This window comes from Phyllobates terribilis, unplaced genomic scaffold (assembly GCF_046119375.1).
Source record: "Phyllobates terribilis strain yellow unplaced genomic scaffold, ASM4611937v1 Scaffold_3__8_contigs__length_932513732, whole genome shotgun sequence".
NCBI classification, from domain to species: domain Eukaryota; kingdom Metazoa; phylum Chordata; class Amphibia; order Anura; family Dendrobatidae; genus Phyllobates; species Phyllobates terribilis.
The window spans coordinates 758,550,385-758,575,133 of NW_027362763.1; the positions used below are offsets into that span (position 1 = coordinate 758,550,385).

At 44.0% G+C, this 24,749-nt stretch overlaps 1 protein-coding gene across 3 annotated transcripts in view; it reads right to left on the reverse strand.

Moving 5' to 3' along the window:
- MACROD2 (mono-ADP ribosylhydrolase 2) overlaps window positions 1-24,749 on the reverse strand; it is a 2,798,553-nt gene that overhangs the window by 1,207,340 nt on the left and 1,566,464 nt on the right. For all 3 annotated transcript variants that reach the window (XM_073672205.1, XM_073672203.1, XM_073672204.1), the window contains exon 6: window positions 7,959-8,080. In XM_073672205.1, coding sequence (XP_073528306.1) covers window positions 7,959-8,080 — 122 coding nt within the window. The remainder of the gene's footprint in view (window positions 1-7,958; window positions 8,081-24,749) is intronic.

Sequence of the window (24,749 nt, forward strand, 5' to 3'; positions counted from 1 at the left end):
AGTCTTCACAGTGTGTTTTGGGCATCTGTACTGGCGTTTTCCAGGACATTTTCTTATCTCCATTCAATAACGAAGAAACAAAGCAAAAACAGTGACAAAATGTTTAAAAAGACATCACCACATCTTTTAACTCCTGAGCAAACGTTTATTCCTTGCCCGTATGGCAGGCAGCTCGAGCCCTTTTCAGGTGTCGCTCCTTCGTGGCGGCGCCGGGCCCTAGTATGCTGCTGAGCTGCCGGGCGTTTGGTGGGGCCAGGAGACCTGCAGTCTCCTGCCCTCCGGATTTAGCTGTTTGGACTTTAGTACCCGAACAACCACGGACTCCGGAGTCCTGTTTCTTGCGCTTTTCTCTGGGGCGAGCTTGGTCACAGCTCCCTTCCCCAGGTTCTCCCTCATCGCTCTCCTGTCTCCAACTGCCTTTTCTCACTCCAACTGACTTTTTTAAACCCCGCCTCCAGGCTTCAATTTAAAGGGGAAGCCCCCCTGAAACCAGGTTAGAGCTCCCCCTTTTGGTCTGGAGCCAGGAAATGTGTTGGATGCTGGTGTTACCTGATAAGGGGACCCCTCCTTGCTTCTAGGCATGGCATCACCCCCTGTGAGGGAGGCAATGCCAATGTGGCATCCGGACTCCTGGGGTGCCACATTGGCAACTTTGGAAACCTGAAGCGGTTACCAAAAGACTGAACATATTGTAATGCAACAGCTTGTGGCATTACTGTAATGGTCCAGGGTGTGTTTTGGCCGACCATGTACCTCCCCCAGGTGACTGGTCCCGTGACTGTGACATCGCACAGGTCCTGTGCACACAGAACGTCTGATCACATGACTGTGACATCAGCACAGGTCCTGTGTGTGCACTAGAGGATATATAAACCCTTTGTCATTTGAGACAGGTGTGTAAGGCATGAGGCCTATTCCCGTGTGGGACACCGTTAGCCTGGAGAGGCTTAGTGAGGCCTAGTGAAGCCTGGCGAAGCCTGAAAGGCAGAGGCTGGATCCTTATGTGTAAGCGATACCAGTAGCCTTGGAGGGCCAGAGGCTTGGAAGGCAAGAGTCCTGGAAGGCAGAGGCTGGATGTTAGGTGAGACAACATACCAATAGCCTTTGAAGGTAAGAGGGCTGGAGACCCCCATCTGGGAAGCCGTAAAGCCAGAGTGGTGGCAGAACAAAACTGACTGAAGCAGCTAAAACCCGGCAAAGGTGAAACACTGCATTATATGGACGTTGCTATAAGTGACTTTGCTGGAGGCTGTAACTGGAGCCAAGTGGGACTGTGTGCCACTTGAAAGGTTCCTGGACATTATATGTGTATGTCGGCGAGCCACTGAGTTGGACTCAGTGATCAGCAGTAGTGAAGTTTAATAAACTGCTGGATTGTGAAATACTGGAAAACGTGGCTGGTGTGCTTTAATTGACCAGGTGCAGCGAGTGTCCCCCAACATGATGACTAGCGCTGCCTTACAATATGAAAAGCAAGTAAATTTTATATAGAAATAACTATGTTCATTCTTTGAGCAGTTTTTTGCGCTTTTTCAGGTGGGTTTCAGAAAGGACCTGTCTGGAAAAAACAGTGTGTGCACATAGCCATAGATAAAACATTTTTTTAGGTAGTTTAATAGGCACATACAAAAGGTATCCGTGGTATGTCACCATCACCACGAGGCCACATTTCTTCATGGCTTAAATGGTTAGTTTCTTGATGCATGAATTACATCGTTCAGATTGACTACTTGTTTCCGGACCATCTTCTGAAAGGGACAATTTTTCAGAAATGACACTCTAGATATCTTTTTAACTTTATTTTCACCCCTTATTTACCAGATAAATGGTTGCAATACAATATAAAATGGTTATCATAATGCATTATTTTCCCTTTCATGTACCTAGGCCCCTATCGTTGACAATATTGGATCCACATAATAGAGGAGGGCATTGTACACAAGAAACCACTTAAACACAGTAGACTATAATAAGAAGTGCAGCATATAAGCATATACCAAATATTATACGTGAGAACATTTCATTATGCGGCGCAAACAAGGTTCGAAAGCAGTTTCCTTTGTCATTCCGCCATAAGAACCTGTAGTTTTCCCTCCAGTAAAAAGCTTCTTATTTCTACATTGCAAATGTGCTATTGTGTGCACGATCCTAATGGTATAAGAAAAAAAAAGAAAGAAGAGAAAGCAGGTAGGGAAACAAGCAGGAAATTGTGGTTTCTTTCTTTATCCATTGAATGAAATATCGAGTTAGCGCTGTTACTCGCAGGAAGGTTCCTTTTAAAACAGAGCCTATTGATTGTTGTGAACTGCAGACAAAAAGCAAGTCATTAAAGGCAAACAGCATTTAAGAATTTCAGGTTGGGAATCATTACTATGGCAACGCTGTGAACGGTGTCGGAACAGAATAATCATTTAACCATTTCACAGGGAACACCCACATTATGATCCAAGACTCCAGACAGACACAAAACTAGAAATAAAACTAAAGACTGAGGGTCTCTGTACTAAGTACAAAACTACATAAGCTGTTTCAGTGTAGCGTAGATCTTCCATTTTCACCAGCAATAGTGTACTGCCCGTTATATACTGTATATTGGGATAGGGTCACATGACCATTTTACGCTCATCCGCGAGAATAGGGCTAATTATGCTAATCACACTCTGATCAGAGTTTGATCATAGTGTGATCCGATTTTCTCTGGAGTGGAGAATAAAAAAGAAAATTCTCCATCTTTCTATCAGATGGTGAAAATCAGTCCACTCTCTGAAGTCATTTTCCACAGACCCGTAGACATGACTGGCTCAGTGCAATTCTATAAACAGATGCAACTCGTAATTACTGGAATTTTTTTCTCGGACCAAAATGGACGGAGGAAAAAAATTCGTAAATGTGCATGGCTTCATAGTATAACATGGGGACGAGTGCTATCCGTCAAAACAACGGAAAGCACTCGTCTTATTTTTAAGGTAGTCTGCGCAAGCCCTAAGAGGAGAACCACAATCATAGTTCAGAGAGATCAGGGGTCTGTTATCTGTTTGATGCTAACATTCTGCAGCGCCCAATGGGGCACTACTAATAAAATTTAGCAATTTTGCCATTTTTAGATTACAAAATCAGGAGCTTAGCTATGGAGGGGGGCACAGCATTTTCACTGGGTGCTATATGACAAGGTATCTAGATAAAGGGCTAGAGTTCTAGGACATAGGGCCACCTCTCAGCTATTTACTGCAGCCAGTTTAGAACATGAAAAGTATATGATTATTTTGCCATTTCTTATGCAAAGAATAATGTATACAGGGTGTCACAGCACTGAGAAGATGCAAAGTGTGATGTCACAGGAGTAGGAGAATACTTTGTAAGCTTTAAAACTTTTCTTTACTCACATCCTATTCCTGGCCACTGAATACGCCTCTCAACAGCACGGCTCAACATTAGGCATTAGGGAAAAAAAAACATTGGGTGAAGCTAGATATGAGTGAATCGGTTCGAGAATAATAGAATTCACATCAAATTTTATAATAAGTTCAGAATTGCCCGAATCCAAATCTTTTGTGATTTGCTTCATATGAATCCAGCAAAATGGCCATTGGCCACCATTTTGCTGAATTGTAGAAGTTAGGGAAAGGGGTTAAAAATGGTTTACTCACCACACCACTCCCGCATCATTGCTTCCTGCCCGATCCTCCGCTCTATCTTCTCGTCACTCTTCGCTGGGCTACTGCACTAAGAAGGCTTCAAGCCCCTCACATCAGGCATTGTATGTTGTGACTTCCAGATGTAGTCATGTCACAATCGAAACGTGCATCATCGAAAGCCTACTCAGTGCAGGAAACACCAGGACACAGTGAAGGAAGAGTAGAAGGGACTTGAGAAGGAAAGAGAAAGAGGTCCGCGCAAGGGAATATGGCAGCTAAACAGGATAGTGGGAGGGGGAGACAGGTTTTGTTTTATTTTTTTTAACCCTGAAATTTATTTTACTTTCAGTCTTCAGGAGACTGCAGTGCATAATAAGGCACATCAACTCATATCAAATAAATTAGATGTAAAAAAAAAGGTTTCCTAGCCAAATGGACGCAAACTGTCATATTACAAGATTAACATCCAAAAAAAGTCACAATGTACACACTGACATCAAATCATAGGAAGAACAAACAAAAAAATATGCCACATCGAGCCACTATGATGTTCCATAATGCAGAAATGTCATAGCACAAAAATGACGCGAAACGTAACGCTACAGAGAAGGATAGATGCACACCACAGGGGTAAACATGGGGCTGCCAGGATGGGGCTGCATTGAATTTTCAACATCACTTTCAATCAACCATAGTGATAGAAATAGCTCCCCTTTATTGTTGCTCCCCACAGCAGGAACTATGCCCAGTATCGGACAGGGGTGCCAATAACACCAGTAACCGTGACATTGGTGGCCCACTGTTCAGCTATATGCAAATTACTAAGTATCTGGATTCACAAATTTACATAGGCTTCTATATAATAAACTTAGTAGTTTGTCAAATGAATGAGTACATGCTGTCTGTACATAGTAAATCAAGTGTATGGTGCCCAGTACTACTCACATACGTGGGCCGATCGGGAGATTCAAATGCTTTCTTATCTGCCAGTCTGAGTCTGACTACCCTGGTAGTTACAGCCGTGCTTGAATTGCAATTTGAAGGAAATTTTGCAAATATAATTAAATTCTGCGTTGCATAAGCAGTTTATCCTAGAAAGTCCATACCAAGTAATGAATCCTGGCACTCACGTGTTGCTTAAACCTTCTTTAATGGAAGTCCACATACAAGGAAGAAGGTTTAAGCAACATGTGAGTGCCGAGATTCATTACTTGGCATATGCTGTTACTTCTCCACATGCACCACAGCGTTTATGCGGAATGCCGACCCTAACTACAATTGGATTATCCTAGACAGTCCTTCTTATGTAAATCCGTGATAGTCTTGCCAGATCGTGGCCAATTCTTTTGGCAGATTCTGTCCTGTCCCACTATTTACCGTCCAAACCACAAATTACCTATAGGAAGGCCAAAAATCTAAGTGATCACCTCACAAGAAGGCATTATCATCACAACATCCCCCCTAATTTTTTAAGCAGATCCACACCAACCAATAGTTGTTCACCATGTGGTAAATGCCTTGCCTGCCCAAATGTGGAACAGATTGATACATTCACAGATTCGAATGGATCTAGGACTTATTCCATTAATAAATCAATCACATGTACTTCCAGAGCGGTAGTGTATTATGCAACATGCCCATGTCCGAAAATTTATGTCGGACTTACTAGCAGACAATTGAGGATAAGAATACGGGAGCACGTACTGGGCATAGAATCGGCGGCAGTGGAGACTGATATATCCCTATTAAAAACACTACCCAAACACTTCAAGTTGCATCACGGATGTGATACATCAAAATTTAAAATTCGGGGGATAGACATGGTCACCAGCAATATTAGGGGTGGCAGAGTAAATCAACTTTTGGCCCAGAAGGAGAGCCGATGGATTTGGGTACTCAAGACCCTTCATCCATTAGGCCTTAATGAAAACATTAGCTACGCACCTTTTCTCTGATCGCCCTCTCATTATTTTATGATTTTTAATGGTGGCTTGGTTTTTTTATTTACATTCATTTCTTTTTTCAGTTCTTTCTTGTCAAAGTAACCTTTTTACATCCCTGAAGGACACCATTTGAAGACTTGCCTACTGGGACTGTGGGTTTCCACATACACCTCCATATACAGGCAGGTGCTCGGGTCCCATAGTGCGGGAGCCCATGTGAACTTTGTCCTCATGGATGTGAAAATTTGACTGCATCCGTGTTATATTTATTGTCATTTGTGATTTATATATGTATTTTGACTGTCTTCTTATAATGTTCATGTGCTGATGTATGACTTATTGTGTTAATTTCTTCATGTATTTTGGTTGTCCTTATATGATGTTTAACGTGTTGGATCATGGTTCACTATGTCATTTTTTTCATTTATGTTGTTGTTATTTTGAGTTTTCTTTTTGGTTATATTTGTTTATTATGTGTGATTTCAACTTAAGTATCATATTGGGGTTATATAGCATTTTGTGAATGTGTTATTCTACATGTTCAAGGTTTCTAAATAGAGGTAAATATGAGATTGATGAATACCAATAACAATTGTAATCGATCCCCTGTGATATATGATGTGACTAACCACATTATGTGGTTCAAGCAATGTTTATATTATTTTTGGTTTTGATCTCTTATCAGTTTCAATTTATTTTTATGCTACATACAGTATGTTTATCTGTTTTGTTTTTCATAATACAATATGCGGATGCAGCCATAAAGGTTACCATACTTAGATACACTTCACCGCGATTGGTTACCTTTGAGTCCATAGTTGTGGGGCGGGCTGTACGCATGTCCTCATTGCCTGCCGTCGCGTCCTCGCTGGCCGTATCTGTATGGGGTCTGTGACACGCGGTCACGTGTTTCCCACGTGACCGTGGCGTCGGAGATCACATGACGCGGTTGCCGTGGATGCGGCGGTGGGGCGGTGACGGACATGCGTCACGCCACGCCCTCCCCACACTGATTGGCTCCAATTTACACACCTCTTCACCTCATTGGCTGTTTGAGCCTTTTAAACTTCCCCACCTTTCTGGTCCACCACCCCCTGACGAAGGTAGCAAAGCCGAAACGCGCGTAGGGTAGAGCAGGAGCGAGGCGCGGAGATTCAATCATAGTGGCTGTAAGTATGGAACTCTTCTATGTTATTTAACGGGATAGCCTCCACTTGGACCATGCTGTCTATTATGACAGGTATTTCTACTCGTGTACTTAGCGCCATACCTGCATCCACTTATTACCTTGGGTAAATGTTTTTTGCATTAGCCAGCAGCTTAGTCTCTTACTTCGTGGTTCCTACAATGTGACATACATGTGAGCTACTCTCCCTCGAACTGCCCCACAGTGCCCACATTATGCCTTTAGTTAATTGATTCATACAGGGCAGCATATTGAACCTGCTCCTCGCTTTCATGCTCCTCTAATGTTTTTCACTTTGTGTTCCTGAGTGTTCCCCATTGTTTCCATTTTTGATATTTTTCTCAATAAAGATTTTCTATTTTTACTACCTGGGACGTTTTTACGAAGTCTTTTGTGCTCCCTTGTTCTCCTTATGTAAATCACAGACTGAAAATTAATTTAATGAATGCATGGCTAAAGATTGGGGAGAAGCTCACCACAGCTCATTTGCCTATTTCCATTGGTATTTAATATAACAAGAGAAGATATGGTCTACTGCTGCTCTGCATCCACCCAACAGATACTCCTCCTATCTGTTCAAGTGTCTTCATCTCTCCAGTGGTTAATGACTTTCTGTAATCGTAGCCACTCTGTTTACACAATGTATCTATTGGCTTTCAGTAGTAATGCTACATTATTATGATCAGCTTTAAGCGTCACCTGCAGACTAGAAGAGGACATGAAGGACATCAAGTTAATAAAACTTTAAGTGAAAACTACAAATCCATAAGATTTGTCAAAAACTTTTTGAACTGTGGAGTTGACTGGAAAAACTGAAATACACCCAATCAAGAAGTTGGAGAAATGTACTCTCCATTTTTATGTTTCACTGGTCAGAGTTAGACTCTGGAAGGTAAGGCAACAACTAATAGACCATCACAATGATCACTATGATCACTAATATTAATAACCATCTTTAACATAAGTTCTTGACTTGTTCTTTACGGATAAGTTGCTAGAGATGGTGGACAACAGATTTTCCCCCAAAATGGAAAAACTTGGTTAAGATGGTTGCCCACCTATTGCAAGTAGTAATCTTATCATCTACTGTAGTTGTGCACTAACACCTCTGGTATACTGGCAACAAAGAGTGTGCATATTGATCTAATCCGATAACAAGAGGTTACAAAGTAGTAAAATCAGGTGTGGACTTACTATTGATCTGATGTTATTCTCTTTGATCAGTGCGAGAGATGACTCATAGCACTTTGCGAGGTTCTCTTTGTGGAAGTCGCTTAATTGTCCTCTTGCTATAGGACCAACAGTGTGGATAACATCTGGAGAAAAAAAGGACAGATCGGATTAATTCCATGCAAACACAAGTGTTTCTTTTTATCACAAAGACTTCTGCTTGTTGTCAATGACCAATCTTGTTCACAACTTTTGGTATTTTACCATTTATCAGTCTAGATTATACTCTTTGACCTCAATACAGCTGCAGCATAAATCTTCCCTGACTAGAATCCAGGCTAGGAGCTCTGATATTTAGCAACTGGTATATTAGTAACTTGCAGTGTCTTATTTCTTAATGCTGCTTCATATAATATATCTACTTCATATTGAATAATTGTATAAAAGTGTTGTTTTATTTAGTGAACCCCTTTCCCTATGCCATATTAGATTATATGGGTGTAAAAGAGTGGTCCTCTACTTGGAACCACCTCAATTCTAAAGAGTGGAAAGTCGCCAAGTAGGAATGGATGATTTTCTGGGGAGTTAGACTTGGCAATCACCTAATAATTTACCCACTGCAGATGACATGAGGTATTGCAAGAAACTGGCAATATCAACAGATTTCCTACTTTCCAGGTGCCCTAAAACCATTTGAATATTGGTCACAAATCCTGGTGGGAAAGAATAGGACAAGCTTTAAAGGCAATCTGCCAGCATGATTTCACATTCTTAACTATTTATATGGGCATTATATCTTATATTTAGCTTTTTCAAAGACAAAGTTCAGCAAGACCTTTACATGGCCAGCCTGTTTATCCATTATGGAGAAATCAGTGTTTAAATTGATATGCAAATGAGACTGATAACTATTTGTAGATCTGAAGCCTGTACCACTCCAGAGATATTCCCTGCTTGGCACTATCTTTGCCTTAAGTCAATCAACATAGAGGCTGTCAGTCAAGCTGGAGGAGGTAGTGCTGAGTGGGGAATAGAGCTGGAGTGACAGAGGCTTCAGATAAATAAATAGTTCTTCAGCATCATTTGCCTGTCAATTCAAATGCTAATCTCTCAGTAATGAAGGAACGGACTGGTCATGTAAAGGTATTGCCGGACTTGCTTTTGAAAGAGCTACATGTGCATATAAAAAGTTTGGGAAGTGAAATCCTGATGACAGATTCCCTTTAAATTTGGTTGACACCCTTTGAAACATATATATTTTTTTATAATGTACCATACAGTACCCAATTGATACAAGCATACAGTGTTCAAAAATAATTACCTATATAAAACTGCCTAAATAATATTGTCTTATCAGTAAACTAGGGAATGAAGCTGCATACTGTGCACAGATTTTGGCACCAAATGAAGGACCCGGGGTGAAATCTCTGAACATCCTGAAGAGGTTGTTACCCCCCCCCCCACCACCACTTTAGAGGTGACAAGTGTTGTACTCTCTGCAAATCCTAAAGCCATCTCCTGGCAGGTTTAGATCTTGTTAGTTGCTTTAACGAAGGTCAAAGTTTAAATATATATATATTACATGATATAGATATATATATATATATATATATATATACACACACACACACACACACACATACACATATGCATCTCATTAAATTAGAATATCAAAAAGTTTATTTATTTCAGTTCTTCAATACGTAAAGTGAAACTTATATTATATAGAGTCATTACACACAGAGTGATCTATTTCAAGTGTTTATTTCTGTTAATGTTGATGATTATGGATTACAGCCAATGAAAACACAAAAGTCATTATCTCAGTAAATTAGAATACTTTATAACACTAGCTTGAAAACTGTTTTTAAAATCCGAAATGTTGGCCTACTGAAATGTATGTTCAGTAAATGCATTCAATACTTGGTCGGGGCTCTTTTTGCATCAATTATTGCATCAGTGTGGCGTGGCATGGAGGCTATCAGCCTGTGGCACTGCTGAGGTGTTATGGAAGCCCAGGTTGCTTTGATAGCAGCCTTCAGCTCGTCTGCATTGTTGGGTCTGGTGTCTCATCTTCCTCTTGACAATACCCCATAGATTCTCTATGGTGTTAAGGTCAGGCGAGTTTGCTGGCCAATCAAGCACAGTGATACTGTTGTTTTTAAACCAGGTATTGGTACTTTTGGCAGTGTGGACAGGTGCCAAGTCCTGCTGGAGAATGACATTTCCATCTCCAAAAAGCTTGTCGGCAGAGGGAAGCATTAAGGGCTCGAAAATTTCCTGGTAGACGGCTGCGCTGACTTTGGTTTTGATAAAACACAGTGGACCTACACCAGCAGATGACATGGCTCCCCAAACCATCACGGATTGTGGAAACTTCACACTAGACCTCAAGCAGCTTGGATTGTGGCCACTCACTCTTCCTCCAGACTCTGGGACCTTGATTTCCAAATAAAATGCAAAATTTACTTTGCATTTACTTAGTGTCAGTGACTGCCTTCTGGACATCTGTCAAGTCAGCAGTCTTCCCCATGATAGTGGAGCCTACTGAAACAGACTAAGGGACCTTTTTAAAGGCATAGGAAGTCTTTGCAGGTGTTTTTTGTAAATTATTCTAATTTACTGAGTTAATGTTTAATTATTTTTTTTTATGAAAAAAAAAATTTCTTTTATAGCAATCCAAACAAAAAAGCAGAAAAAAAACAAACACACACAACCCAAGCATATAATTTGCCAGTATATGTAAAATCTTAAAAGGTGAGAGGCTGCCAGAGTTATTTCTAGCTTGTTGGCAAGAAACACATTTGATTTCAAGAAGCTAAGCGTGGCTTTATAAAATGACAGATCTTGAAATATCTCTTACACATTTTGTTGTTAATTCCTTGTCTGTGCGCTTACAAAGTTAAAATGAGGAGCAGAAATATACATCATTAGTTACAGGAAACTATACTCTGATATACCCCTGATCAGCCCTAACATTAAAACCCACTGTCACGCGAAGTGAATAACACTGATTATATTGGTGCAGTGGCACCCGTCAAGGGCTGGGATATACTGTATTAGGCAGCAAGTGAATGGCGGCTTTTGAAGCTGCGTGAACCTTTTTTTTCCATTAGGATTTTGGTGCAGATTGATTTCAATGGGAGAACGTGTCTTTATTGCACTTGTTGTTTTCACTATATACTAAAAAGAAAACTCAGGAAAAAAACTGCATCAAGTCAATTCTGTAAGAATCTCGGTCTAAAAAATACTTGAAATTTTGCCAATCAATTACAAGCAGAAATAATGCCCCGTACACAAAAACAGCATAAAAATAAAAGCACAGAAAAAGCTTTGAGTTTCAGTCAGAAATAAAAAATACTCTGAAAAAATAACTCTGTAACCCTATGCCAAGAATCTCAAATCATTAAAAGCTCATCTCAAGATTTATTCCTTTTTGCTGTAGCCTAAAGTGTTATTGGTTTCACAATGACCTGTCCACATAAAATATATATTCACCACCACCATGCCATATGGATGGTTACATTTAATGTCAAGTCAGAATTGAGAGAATTCAGAGGAGTTACTTTAAGGGGGGTTGGTATCTAAGAAGTAGCACTATTGAAGATTTTTTTTTATTATTTAAATCCATAAAATGGCAAGAAAAATCATTTTTGCAATTGAGTGTAATTAAAAATGTGGCACCATTTTACTTTTAAAGTCTCTTTGTTTCTCTACACATTCGACCTTGATGTGGTTCGTGGTCATAAATAAGCAGAGAGGCGTACTGAAAATAAAAACAGATGAAAGAGTTACAAACTCCCTGTCAAATTGTTAGAGAACGTCCGACTGACGGATCCTTAGTTAAGGATGAGTTACTAAGGAACAAAATCACGAAATAGGGTTTTATCCGATGACCAGGGGTAGAAATAAAAAGGTAATGCTCACCTGGTTTAGTTGTGTGATATACAACATTTAAAACGCAGAGAGTACCAGTTGCTGAAGCCTCTCGGGTTAAAAGAAAAAAATATATAATATCAGGTAGGAAAAGTGAAGATGGGTGTTCTGCTTGTGAGGATCCAAACGAAGATTCAATGAAAAAAATAAGCTAGTAATGCTGTGTATTTTCAACGCGTTTCGAAGCCATCGAACTAATTCATCAGGAAAATTAATGTTGTGTTTTTTTCTGATGAAGAAGTTGGTTGACTTTGAAACGAGTTGAAAATAAACCACGTTGCTACCTTACTTTTCTCAATGAATCTTCGTTTGGATCCTCATCAGCAGCACAGAACACCCATCTTCCCTTTTCCTACCTGGATTCTTAGTTTACTCTCTCTGCAGCCATCACCCGACAGTTACAGAACAGAGACTCTAGAAGGAAAATGGTGCAATTTTTTTTTTTGAAACTCAATTGTAAAAGGTTTACTTTTTCTTTAAGCCCCAATTACATACATTTAAGTGAAAATTATGTTTCCTAAGGTGGGCAATCTTTTAAAGCTTCTGCAAAATCTTTAAAGGAGTTATCTTGCACTACTCACTTCTGCATCGAGAGGTGAGTGAGGCCAGTGATATAAGGTGTACAGATATCTGCCTGGCTCATGTGTGTGAACAGCTGACATCGAGTATCTACACACGTGGTCAAAATTGTTGGTATCCCTCGTTTAATGAAAGAAAAACCCACAATGGTCACAGAAATAGCTTGAATCTGACAAAAGTAATAATAAATTAAAAATCTATGAAAATGAACAAATGGAAGTCAGACATTGCTTTTCAACCCTCTGCTTCCACAGAATTTAAAAAAAAATTAAACTCATGCAATAGGCCTGGACAGAAATGATGGTACCCCTGAAAATAATGTGACAAAAGGGACATGTTAAATCAAGTTGTGTCCACTAATTAGCATCACAGGTGTCTACAATCTTGTAGTCAGTGGATCTGTATATAGGGCTACAGATACTCTGTAGTGCTGTTTGGTGACATGTTGTATACCACACTCAACATGGACCAGAGAAAGCAAAGGAAAGAGTAGTCTCAGGACATTAGAAAGAAACTTATAGATAAGCATGTTAAAGGTAGAGGTTATAAGACGATCTCCAAGCAGCTTGATGTTCCTGTGACTACAGTTGCACATATTATGCAGAAATTTAAGATCCATGGGACTGTAGCCAAACTCCCTGGACGTGGCCGCAGGAGGAAAATTGATGACAAATCAAAGAGACAGATAATACGAATGGTAACAAAAGAGCCCAGAATAACTTCTAAAGAGATTAAAGGTGAACTTCAAGCTCAAGGAACATCAGTGTCAGATCGCACCATCCGTCGTTGTTTGATCCAAAGTGGACTTCATGGGAGACGACTAAGGAGAAAATCATTGTTGAAAAAAAATCATAAAAAAGCCAGACTGGAATTTGCCAAACTACATGTTGACAAGCCACAAAGCTTCTTGGGAGAATGTCCTATAGACAAATGAGACAAAAATTGAAGTTTTTGGCAAGGCACATCAGCTTTATGTTCACAGACAGAAAAATGAAGCAGATGAAGAAAAGACTGTCCCTACTGTAAAACATGGAGGAGGCTCTGTTATGTTCTGGGGCTGCTTTGCTGCATCTGGCACAGGATGTCTTGAATCTGTGCAGGGTACAATGAAATCTCAAGACTATCAAGGGATTCTAGAGAGAAATGTGCTGCCCAGTGTCAGAAAGCTTGGTCTCAGTCGCAGGTCATGGGTCTTGCAACAGGATAATGACCCAAAACACACAGCTAAAAACACCCAAGAATGGCTAAGAGGAAAGCATTGGACTATTCTAAAGTGGCCTTCTATGAGCCCTGACCTAAAACCTATTGCGCATCTTTGGAAAGAGCTGAAACATGCCATCTGGAAAAGGCAACCTTCAAACACGAGACAACTGGAGTAGTTTGTGTAACATACCTGGCAGCGTCCTTGCATAGTGGTCCATCTCTCACTGTGCAAGAGCGCGCACTTGATCTCCAGTCCAGTCTGCTAGCCTGGCTTCCCTCCATGCTGTCTGTTTGCCTCTGTTTCTGCTGCTTAAGGGCGGTGCCCGATCACTTCCTGTTTCCTGTACCTGCTGCGGGCACACCCCTTGTGCGTCCTCAGCCTATTGCTGTCTGTCATCTGGTATTTAACCCAGCTCCTTCCAAGAAACCCTGCCTGAGCATTGTGTTCTGTCAGTTGGCTTCTGGTCACTGATATGCCAAGTCCCGTTTATGTTTCCTGCCTTCGGTATCAGTTCCCGTGTCTGAACTGTGTCCTGTCTGTATTATCTTCTAGCCTGTTGTCTTCTACCTATCCTGGAGGCTGTATTTCCAGGCCTGTGTGAACACGCTCCTAGCCAGTTCTTTCCGCCTTCTAGGGGCCGCATACCTAGACCCGTTCCTGTATCTTGCCAGTTCCTGTCTGAACACGCTCCTAGCCTGTTTGTTCCGCCTTCTAGGATCCGCATACCTAGACCCGCTCCTGTATCTTGCTGCTGTGTCTGTTCTTGTCTGAATACTCTCCTAGCCTGTTTCCTGTTTTTCTCTATGTCCGTACCTTCCCTTTTTCTGCACAGTCTGAACTCGTACCTAAATCCTGCTCGTTGTCACTGTACTTCCGTTTGTGAGTTTGTGGTCCACTCGCTACTTCACTGCAAGTACCCTGTGGGTATCTGGTTCTGCCTTTCCCTTCCTGTCTGTTCCGTGTGAACAGAGCCCTGTCCCTCCTGCTCTGCCTTGCTCACCGCTCCGGAGGTTCTAGCCTGCTCTGCCTTGCTCACTGCTCCGGCAGTCCTGCTCCGCTCTGACCCTTTGCTCGCTGCTCCGGCAGTCTCGCTCTGCTCTGACCCTTTGCTCGCTGCTCCGGCAGTCTCGCTCTGCTCTGACCCTTTGCTCGCTGCTCCGGCAGTCTCGCTCTGCTCTGACCCTTTGCTCGCTGCTCCGGCAGACTTGCTCTGCTCTGACCCTTTGCTCGCTGCTCCGGCAGTCTCGCTCTGCTCTGACCCTTTGCTCGCTGCTCCGGCAGTCTCGCTCTGCTCTGACCCTTTGCTCGCTGCTCCGGCAGTCTCGCTCTGCTCTGACCCTTTGCTCGCTGCTCCGGCAGTCTCGCTCTGCTCCGACCCTTTGCTCGCTGCTCCAGCAGTCTCGCTCTGCTCCGACCCTTTGCTCGCTACTTCGGCAGTCTCGTCCTGCTCCTCTCTTGCTCACCGCTCCAAGCGGCCTTGTCCTGCTCACCGCTCCAGGAGGTCTTGTCTTGTTCTGCTCTTGCTCGCCGCTCTGGGCGGCCTCACTCTGCTGTTTGTCCACCGCGTCTGCGGTTCTGTTCCTGAGTCCCAGTCTGTACTGGGTCCTATACACTCGTGCTCCAACCTGTCATACCTGCCAGTACCTCCCTGCCTGCATACCAGTTGTGCTTACCAGCATCCACCCGTCTGTATTCCAGCCGTGTCTGCCTATACTCACCAGTCGGTGTGCCAGCCTAACCTGCCTGTTCCAGTATTCCCCTGTGTGGGTCAACAGCCGTGTCCGGGGTCTGACCTGGAGTAGCACCTGGTCCCTCTGCCCGGTTCCTCCCTGGTGCACTGGCGTCATATGCCATCGTGCGACCTTGGTCAGATCGGGCAGATACTTAGTTACGCCCATCCAGGCACTCTCCGGTTCATTGCACAGTGGAATCACTACATACACACGCACACGCCACTCAGCCCGGGCGTGTGCATTACAGCATGCTCAGGCCATGGTTCCCGTTGAGCCCCACGGCCTTCGCTCTCTGAGACTTTTTCCAGCGAATACGTGCATCTAGAGGAAATTTATTATTTTTTTGCTACCAGCTGAGTTCCAGGCGAATTACGCAACCGTCCAGATGGATCTATCAGCACTCGTTCCTGCGGATCCGCCACGGTTTTATGGGGATCCAAAACAAAGCCGTGCATTTGTGGAGCAATGCTTGCTACACTTCAAGTTCTACCCTCTTTGTTTTCCCACCGATCTGGTTAAGGTGGGATTCATTATGTTTAACCTAGCGGGTGATGCCTTGGAATGGATCAACCCCCTATGGGAAACACAGGATCCTATCCTCCTGGACCTTCAGGCCTTCCTGGTGGCCTTTCTAATGGTCTTCGATGACCCTAACCCGGAGACCCCTGCTGAAGCTTCGCTTCCCAAAATCCCGGAGCAGCCCCGATGGGTAATGTGTGTGGGTAGCGCACTAGTCCTCCTGCCCGAAGAGACTACTGCCCACCCAGAATCCACACAGGATGACTACGCTCTCCGGAATACTTCTCCCAACCCCAAGAGGCAGTCCTGACATGGTAGTCGTAGAGGCAAGCAGTCACGCCAGGGTCTGTCCTCCCAAAGACCTCCTGATCCCAACCTTGAGGTTCCTGCTGAAGCTTCATTTTCCGGTATCCCGGAGCAGCCCCGACGGGTAATGTGCGTGGGTAGTGCACCAGTTCTCCTGCCCGAAGAGACTACTGCCCACCCAGAATCCACACAGGAGGATTGCCTGCACCCGGTATCTGATACTTCACCCACTTTAACCGGTGAGCCTGTCCAAGGGTGCTCCGAAGCAGTGATTACCTCAAAGTCTGTGCACCTCTTCTACCTGGCAGAGGACCCCCTGTTACCTCCTGAATCCTCCGGGATACCACTTGATGACAAATGGAGAGAGACTTCCCTACACCCTGTACCCGATACTTCGTACGCTCCGTCCTGTGAGCTTGACAATGGGTACCTTAAATAGGTAGTTACCCCCGAGTCTCTACACTCCTCCGACCAGGCGGACGACCTCCAGTTGTCTCCAGAACCCTTTGGGGTGCTACCTGGTAGCAAATGGACAGAGTCTTCCCTATACTCTGTACCTGATAACTCGGCCGCTTCGTCCAGTGAGTCCGACCTAGTGTACTCCGAAGCAGAGGTTATCCCCGAGTCTCTACACCCCTCCGACCAGGCGGAGGACCTCCAGTTGTCTCCTGAACCCTTCGGGGTGCTACCTGATAGCGAATGGACAGAGACTCACCTATACTCGGTACCTGATACCTCGGCCGCTTCTTCCAGTGAGTCCGACCTAGTGTACTCCGAAGCAGAGGTTATCCCCGGGTCTCTACACCCCTCCGACCAGGCAGAGGACCTCCAGTCGTCTCCTGAACCCTTCGGGGTGCTACCTGATAGCGAATGGACAGGGACTCTCCTATACTCAGTACCTGATACCACGCCAGCTTCTTCCAGCGAGTCCGACCTATTGTACTCTGAAGCAGAGGTTACCCCCGAGTCTCTGCACCCCTCCAACCCGGCGGAGGACTTCCAGTTGTCTCCTGAACCCTCTGGGGTGCTACCTGATAATAAGTGGAGAGAGACTTCCTTGTCTGCTGTTCATGGTACTCCACCCGTTTCGTCTGTTGCTGAGGATGGCTGGATAGGAGGTAGCATCCTAGCTACCCAGATGAGACCAGTTTTTCCTGTGGACAGTGGAAGTGATCTCCTTGAAGTGAAGGATTGGCCCTCGAATTCCCTGCGGAACATTCTGGCAGGCCTGAAGAAGAGGGGGCATAAGGGGGGGTACTGTAACATACCTGGCGGCGTCCTTGCATAGTGGTCCATCTCCCACTGTGCAAGAGCGCGCACTTGATCTCCAGTCCAGTCTGCTAGCCTGGCTTCCCTCCATGCTGTCTGTTTGCCTCTGTTTCTGCTGCTTAAGGGCGGCGCCCGATCACTTCCTGTTTCTTGTACCTGCTGCAGGCACACCCCTTGTGCGTCCTCAGCCTATTGCTGACTGTCATCTGGTATTTAACCCAGCTCCTCCCAAGAAACCCTGCCTGAGCATTGTGTTTCATTCAGTGTGCTCTTTCACTCTGAATGTGCCAGGTCCTCTTCTGTGTTTGCTTGCCTGCCCTTCCTGGAGGCTGTATTTCCAGGCCTGTGTGAACACGCTCCTAGCCTGTTCGTTCCGCCTTCTAGGGGCCGCATACCTAGACCCGTTCCTATATCTTGCCTGTTCCTGTCTGAACACGCTCCTAGCCTGTTCGCTCCACCTTCTAGGGGCCGCATACCTAGACCCGCTCCTGTATCTTGCTGCTGTGTCTGTTCTTGTCTGAATACTCTCCTAGCCTGTTTCCTGTTTTTCTCTATGTCCGTACCTTCCCTTTTTCTGCAGAGTCTGAACTCGTACCTAACTCCTGCTCGTTGTCACTATACTTCCATTTGTGAGTTTGTGGTCCACTCGCTACTTCATTGCAAGTACCCTGTGGGTATCTGGTTCTGCCTTTCCCTTCCTGTCTGTTCCGTGTGAACAGAGCCCTGTCCCTCCTGCTCTGCCTTGCTCACCGCTCCGGCGGTTCTAGCCTGCTCTGCCTTGCTCACTGCTCCGGCAGTCTCGCTCTGCTCTGACCCTTTGCTCGCTGCTCCGGCAGTCTCGCTCTGCTCCGACCCTTTGCTCGCTGCTCCGGCAGTCTCGCTCTGCTCCGACCCTTTGCTCGCTGCTCCGGCAGTCTCGCTCTGCTCCGACCCTTTGCTCGCTGCTCTGGCAGTCTCGCTCTGCTCCGACCCTTTGCTCGCTGCTCCGGCAGTCTCATCCTGCTCCTCTCTCGCTCACAGCTCCAAGCGGCCTTGTCCTGCTCTTCTCTCGCTCACCGCTCCAGGCGGGCTCGTCTTGTTCTGCTCTTGCTCGCCGCTCTGGGCGGCCTCACTCTGCTGTTTGTCCAAGGCGTCTGCGGTTCTGTTCTTGAGTTCCAGTCTGTACTGGGTCCTATCGACTCGGTGCTCCAACCTGTCGTACCTGCCAGTACCTCCCTGCCTGCATACCAGTCGTGCTTACCAGCATCCACCCGTCTGTATTCCAGCCGTGTCTGCCTATAGTCACCAGTCGGTGTGCCAGCCTAACCTGCCTGTTCCAGTATTCCCCTGTGTGGGTCAACAGCCGTGTCCGGGGTCTGACCTGGAGTAGCACCTGGTCCCTCTGCCCGGTTCCTCCCTGGTTCACTGGCGTCGTATGCCGTCGTGCGACCTTGGTCGGATCGGGCAGATTCTTAGTTACGCCCCTCCAGGCACTCTCAGGTTCATGGCACAGTGGAATCACTACATACACACGCACACGCCACTCAGCCCGGTCGTGTGCATTACAGTTTGCTCTTGAGGAGTGGGCCAAAATACCTGTCGAGAGGTGCAGAAGTCTCATTGACAGTTACAGGAATCGTTTGTTTGCATGATTGACACAAAAGGTTGTTCAACAAAATATTAAGCTAAGAGTACCATTATTTCTGTCCAGGCCTATGTTATGAGTTTAATTTTTTTTAAAATTCTGTGGAAACAGGATTGAAAAGCAATGTCTGACTTTCATTTGTTCATTTTCATAGATTTTTCATTTATTACTTTTGTCAGATTCAAGTTCTTTCTGTGACCATTGTGGGTTTTTCTTTCATTAAACGAGGAGTACCAACAATTTTGACCATGTGTGTATACTTTTTCAAATAACGGAAACAGGTGCATGATGCTCGAGCACGCAAGTCGGCAGATGTCTGTAGAATCTATGTTACCAGCCTCACTCGTCTCCGAATGCAGAACATAGTGGAGCTGGATTACTCCTTTGTGTCTAAATGCAGTTTACTAAAACCAGGTAGTGAAGATATAGAGTTATCTATAGTGTCTATCTAATGTCTAGTGATGAACTCAAGTGCTCATTACTCGAGTTTGCCTAAGGTGCTCGGATATGCACTGAATATCGTGGATGCTCGAGTGAGATATTGGCGTCCCCGCACCCGCATGGTTCACTGCTGTTAGACAATCACAAAACATGTGGGGATTGCCCGTGTTTGTCAGGCAATCCGGGCATGTTTTGTAGCGGTCTAAAAGCTGTGAAACTTGCGGTCGCGGGGACGCAAACATGTCACTCGAGCACCCGCAATACTCTGTGCATACCCGAGCACCTTAGGCAAATTCGAGTAACAAGCACTTGCGCTCATCACTATTAATGTCCCTTTTAACTTTTAAGCCTCATTCAGATATCTGAGTTTTGCGCAAGAGTGCTACCCGTGATTTCCATGAATCGCACTCGTACCTGTGATCGTCTATGAGGCCATTAATATGTCGGATTTTTTTAGCGGACCGAGTGGTCAGCAGAGGATATCGGAGACATGTCCGATTTTGATCTGAGGGTCGAATCAAAATTGGCAATGCAAGCCATTGGGCCAGTGAAAAAAATCAGACCGAACTCTGATGACATCTGAATGCAGCCCGATTTTCACGGAATGACACAATGGAGAAGGTGGATCAAGTTTTTTCTAAAATTTCACCACGTACGAGAAAATCGGATGACCATCGTACCACGCTCTGATCCAACTCTAATCAGAGTCTGATTAGAATTATTGATCTGATTTTCTCGTACATTAAAAAAATGGATGTCTGTATGAGCACTTTGGAGAGTAGGTTTATAAAAAAAACACATACATATAGTACAGACCAAAAGTTTGGACACACCTTCTCATTTAAAGATTTTTCTGTATTTTCATGACTATGAAAATTGTACATTCACACTGAAGGCATCAAACCTATGAATTAACACATGTGGAATTATATACTTAACAAAAAAGTGTGAAACAACTGAAAATATGTCTTATATTCTAGGTTCTTCAAAGTAGCCACCTTTTGCTTTGATGACTGCTTTGCACACTCTTGGCATTCTCTTGATGAGCTTCAAGAGGTAGTCACCGGAAATGGTTTTCACTTCACAGGTGTGCCCTGTCAGGTTTAATAAGTCGGATTTCTTGCCTTATAAATGGGGTTGGGACCATCAGTTGTGTTGTGCAGAAGTCTGGTGGATACACAGCTGATAGTCCTACTGAATAGACTGTTAAAATTTGTATTATGGCAAGAAAAAAGCAGCTAAGTAAAGAAAAATGAGTGGCCATCATTACTTTAAGAAATGAAGGTCAGTCAGTCCGAAAAATTGGGCAAACTTTGAAAGTGTCCCCAAGTGCAGTTGCAAAAACCATCAAGCACTACAAAGAAACTGGCTCACATGAGGACTGCCCCAGGAAAGGAAGACCAAGAGTCACCTCTGCTTTTGAGGATAAGTTTATCCGAGTCACCAGCCTCAGAAATAGCAGGTTAACAGCAGCTCAGATTAGAGACCAGGTCAATGCCACACAGAGTTCTAGCAGCAGAGACATCTCTACAACAACTGTTAAGAGGAGACTTTGTGCAGCAGGCCTTCATGGTAAAATAGCTGCTAGGAATCCACTGCTAAGGACAGGCAACAAGCAGAAGAGACTTGTTTGGGCTAAAGAACACAAGGAATGGACATAAGACCAGTGGAAATCTGTGCTTTGGTCTGATGAGTCCAAATTTGAGATCTTTGGTTCCAACCACCGTGTCTTTGTGCGATGCAGAAAAGGTAAACGGATGGACTTTACATGCCTGGTTCCCACCGTGAAGCATGGAGGAGGAGATGTGATGGGGTGGGGGTGCTTTGCTGGTGACACTGTTGGGAATTTTTTCAAAATTGAAGGCATACTGAACCAGCATGGCTACCACAGCATCTTGCAGCGGCATGCTATTCCATCCGGTTTGCGTTTAGTTGGACCATCATTTATTTTTCAACAGGACAATGACCCCAAACACACCTCCAGGCTGTGTAAGGGCTATTTGACCAAGAGGGAGAGTGATGGGGTGCTACGCCAGATGACCTGGCCTCCACAGTCACCAGACCTGAATCCAATCGAGATGGTTTGAGGTGAGCTTAACTGCAGAGTGAAGGCAAAAGGGCCAACAAGTGCTAAGCATCTCTGGGAACTCCTTCAAGATTGTTGGAAGACCATTTCCGGTGACTACCACTTGAAGCTCATCAAGAGAATGCCAAGAGTGTGCAAAGCAGTCATCAAGGCAAAAGGTGGCTACTTTGAAGAACCTAGAATATAAGACATATTTTCAGTTGTTTCACACTATTTTGTTAAGTATATAATTCCACATGTGTTAATTCATAGTTTTGATGCCTTCAGTGTGAATGTACAATTTTCATAGTCATGAAAATACAGAAAAATCTTTAAATGAGAAGGTGTGTCCAACCTTTTGGTCTGTACTGTATATAAATATACATACACATCAGATTAGCATAAATCATGACAACAATCCATCAACGAGGCTCACAGAGTATGGACAAAGATTATTATGAGAGTATTTATTTTCCCAGCAGTCAACGATGCAGCTTAATATGAACTTCCAAGCCCTCAAAATCTGCCACAACAACTTTTTTGACCATGGAAAAAACTAGACTTTCTTGAATATTTATCAAATATTAATAAAATATATATAAATATTTTACTTGGCGTCAACAGCAACTGCAAGAGGGCAGAGAATTGTGGTGTGGCACAGGAAAGCTGTTGTGAGGGAAACAAAACTAATTCTATCCTCATAGTAACTTTTCTCAAAGCAAGAGTATATTGCAGCGGATATAAAAATAGCACAATGGCCTAGATTTTGTAAAATGCATAAAAATAGTAGATTAAGAGAGCAAAACCTTAACACTGATAATGCACTCACTGCTGACTTTTGAAAAATGGATATCAATTTCAATTTCTTATCTATTATAAAATAATAACTTCTTGTCTGGGAATGAATGTCCTTGACAATTATGAATAGAATCTAAAATCTACCAAGAAACTCACTTAAATGATAGAATAAAATTGAGAAAAAATACAGAATTTACTGGATTTTATGTCTTTGCATACAGAAAGATTCTGGGATTCTGCAATTTTTAAATGTCATGCCCATGCGAATCAGAATCAGATTGTATTATCTAGATCGTATTACCATAAGGTTCCTGAACCCAAATCTTAAGGAGGAAAATGGCTAAATTCTTGCAACTCATCCAAAGACTGAATCTTGACCATCTTTATTGTGCTAATTCAAGTACAGTGGCATGTAAAGGTTTGGGCACCCCTGGTCAAAATTACTGTTATTGGGAACAGTTAAGCGAGTTGAAGATGAAATGATCTCTAAAAGGCCTAAAGTTAAACATGACACTTTTCCTTTAAATTTTAGTAAATATATATATATATATATATATATATATATACTCATTTTTTACATTTTAAAAATTATAAGAAGGAAGATAGGCCGATGAAAAATTTTGGGCACCCTTGGAGATTTGTGTGCTCAGATAACTTTGACCAGGGTTTCAGACCTTAATTTGCCTGTTAGGGTCATGGCTTATTCACTAACAGGCTAAATAAGGTCTGAAACCTTGGCCAAAGTTTTCTGAGCACACAAATCTCCAAGGGTACCCAAACTTCTGCATCAGCCCAGATTCCTTTTTGGAATTTTTAAAAAGAAAAAATGACATACATACATACATACTGTATGTATACATTATACACTGCTCAAAAATAAAATAAAGGGAACACTTATACAGAATATAACTCCAAGTAAATCAAACTTCTGTGAAATCAAACTGTCCACTTAGGAAGCAACACTGATTGACAATCAATTTCACATGCTGTTGTGCAAATGGAATAGACAATAGATGGAAATTATTGGCAATTATCAAGACACACTCAATAAAGGAGTGGTTCTGCAGGTGGGGACCGGTTCTGCAGGTGGGGACCACAGACCACATCTCAGTACCAATGCTTTCTAGCTGATGTTTTAGTCACTTTTGAATGTTGGTTGTGCGTTCACACTCGTGGTAGCATGAGATGGACTCTACAACCCACAGAAGTTGCTCAGGTAGTGCAGCTGATCCAGGATGGCACATCAATGCGAGCTGTGGCAAGAAGGTTTGCTGTGTCTGTCAGCATAGTGTCCAGAGGCTGGAGGCGCTACCAGGTGACAGGCCAGTACACCAGGGGACGTGGAGGGGGCCGTAGGAGGGCAACAACTCAGCTGCAGGACCGCTACCTCTGCCTTTGTGCAAGGAGGAACAGGATGAGCACTGCCAGAGCCCTGCAAAATGACCTCCAGCAGGCCACAAATGTGCATGTGTCTGCACAAACGGTTAGAAACCGACTCCATGAGGGTGGTATGAGGGCCCAACGTCCACAGATGGGGGTTGTGCTCACAGCCCAACACCGTGCAGGACGCTTGGCATTTGCCACAGAACACCAGGATTGGCAAAGTCGCCACTGGCGCCCTGTGCTCTTCACAGATGAAAGCAGGTTCACACTGAGCACATCTGACAGATGTGACAGAGTCTGGAGATGCCATGGAGAGCGATCTGCCTGCAACATCCTTCAGCATGACCGGTTTGGCAGTGGGTCAGTAATGGTGTGGGGTGGCATTTCTTTGGAGGTCCGCACAGCCCTCCATGTGCTTGCCAGAGGTAGCCTGACTGCCATTAGATACAGAGAGGAGATCCTCAGACCCCTTGTGAGACCATATGCTGGTGCGGTTGACCCTGGGTTCTTCCTAATGCAAGACAATGCCAGACCTCATGTGGCTGGAGTGTGTCAGCAGTTCCTGCAAGATGAAGGCATTGAAGCTATGGACTGGCCCGCCCGTTCCTCAGACCTGAATCCGATTGAGCACATCTGGGACATCATGTCTCGCTCCATCCACCAATGTCACGTTGCACCACAGACTGTCCAGGAGTTGGCGGATGCTTTAGTCCAGGTCTGGGAGGAGATCCCACAGGAGACCATCCGCAACCTCATCAGGAGCATGCCCAGGCATTGTAGGGAGGTCATACAGGCACGTGGAGGCCACACACAATACTGAGCCTCATTTTGACTTGTTTTAAGGATATTACATCAAAGTTGGATCAGCCTGTAGTCTATTTTTCCACTTTAATTTTGGGGGTGACTCCAAATCCAGGTCTCCATTGGTTAATAAATTTGATTTCCATTGATGATTTTT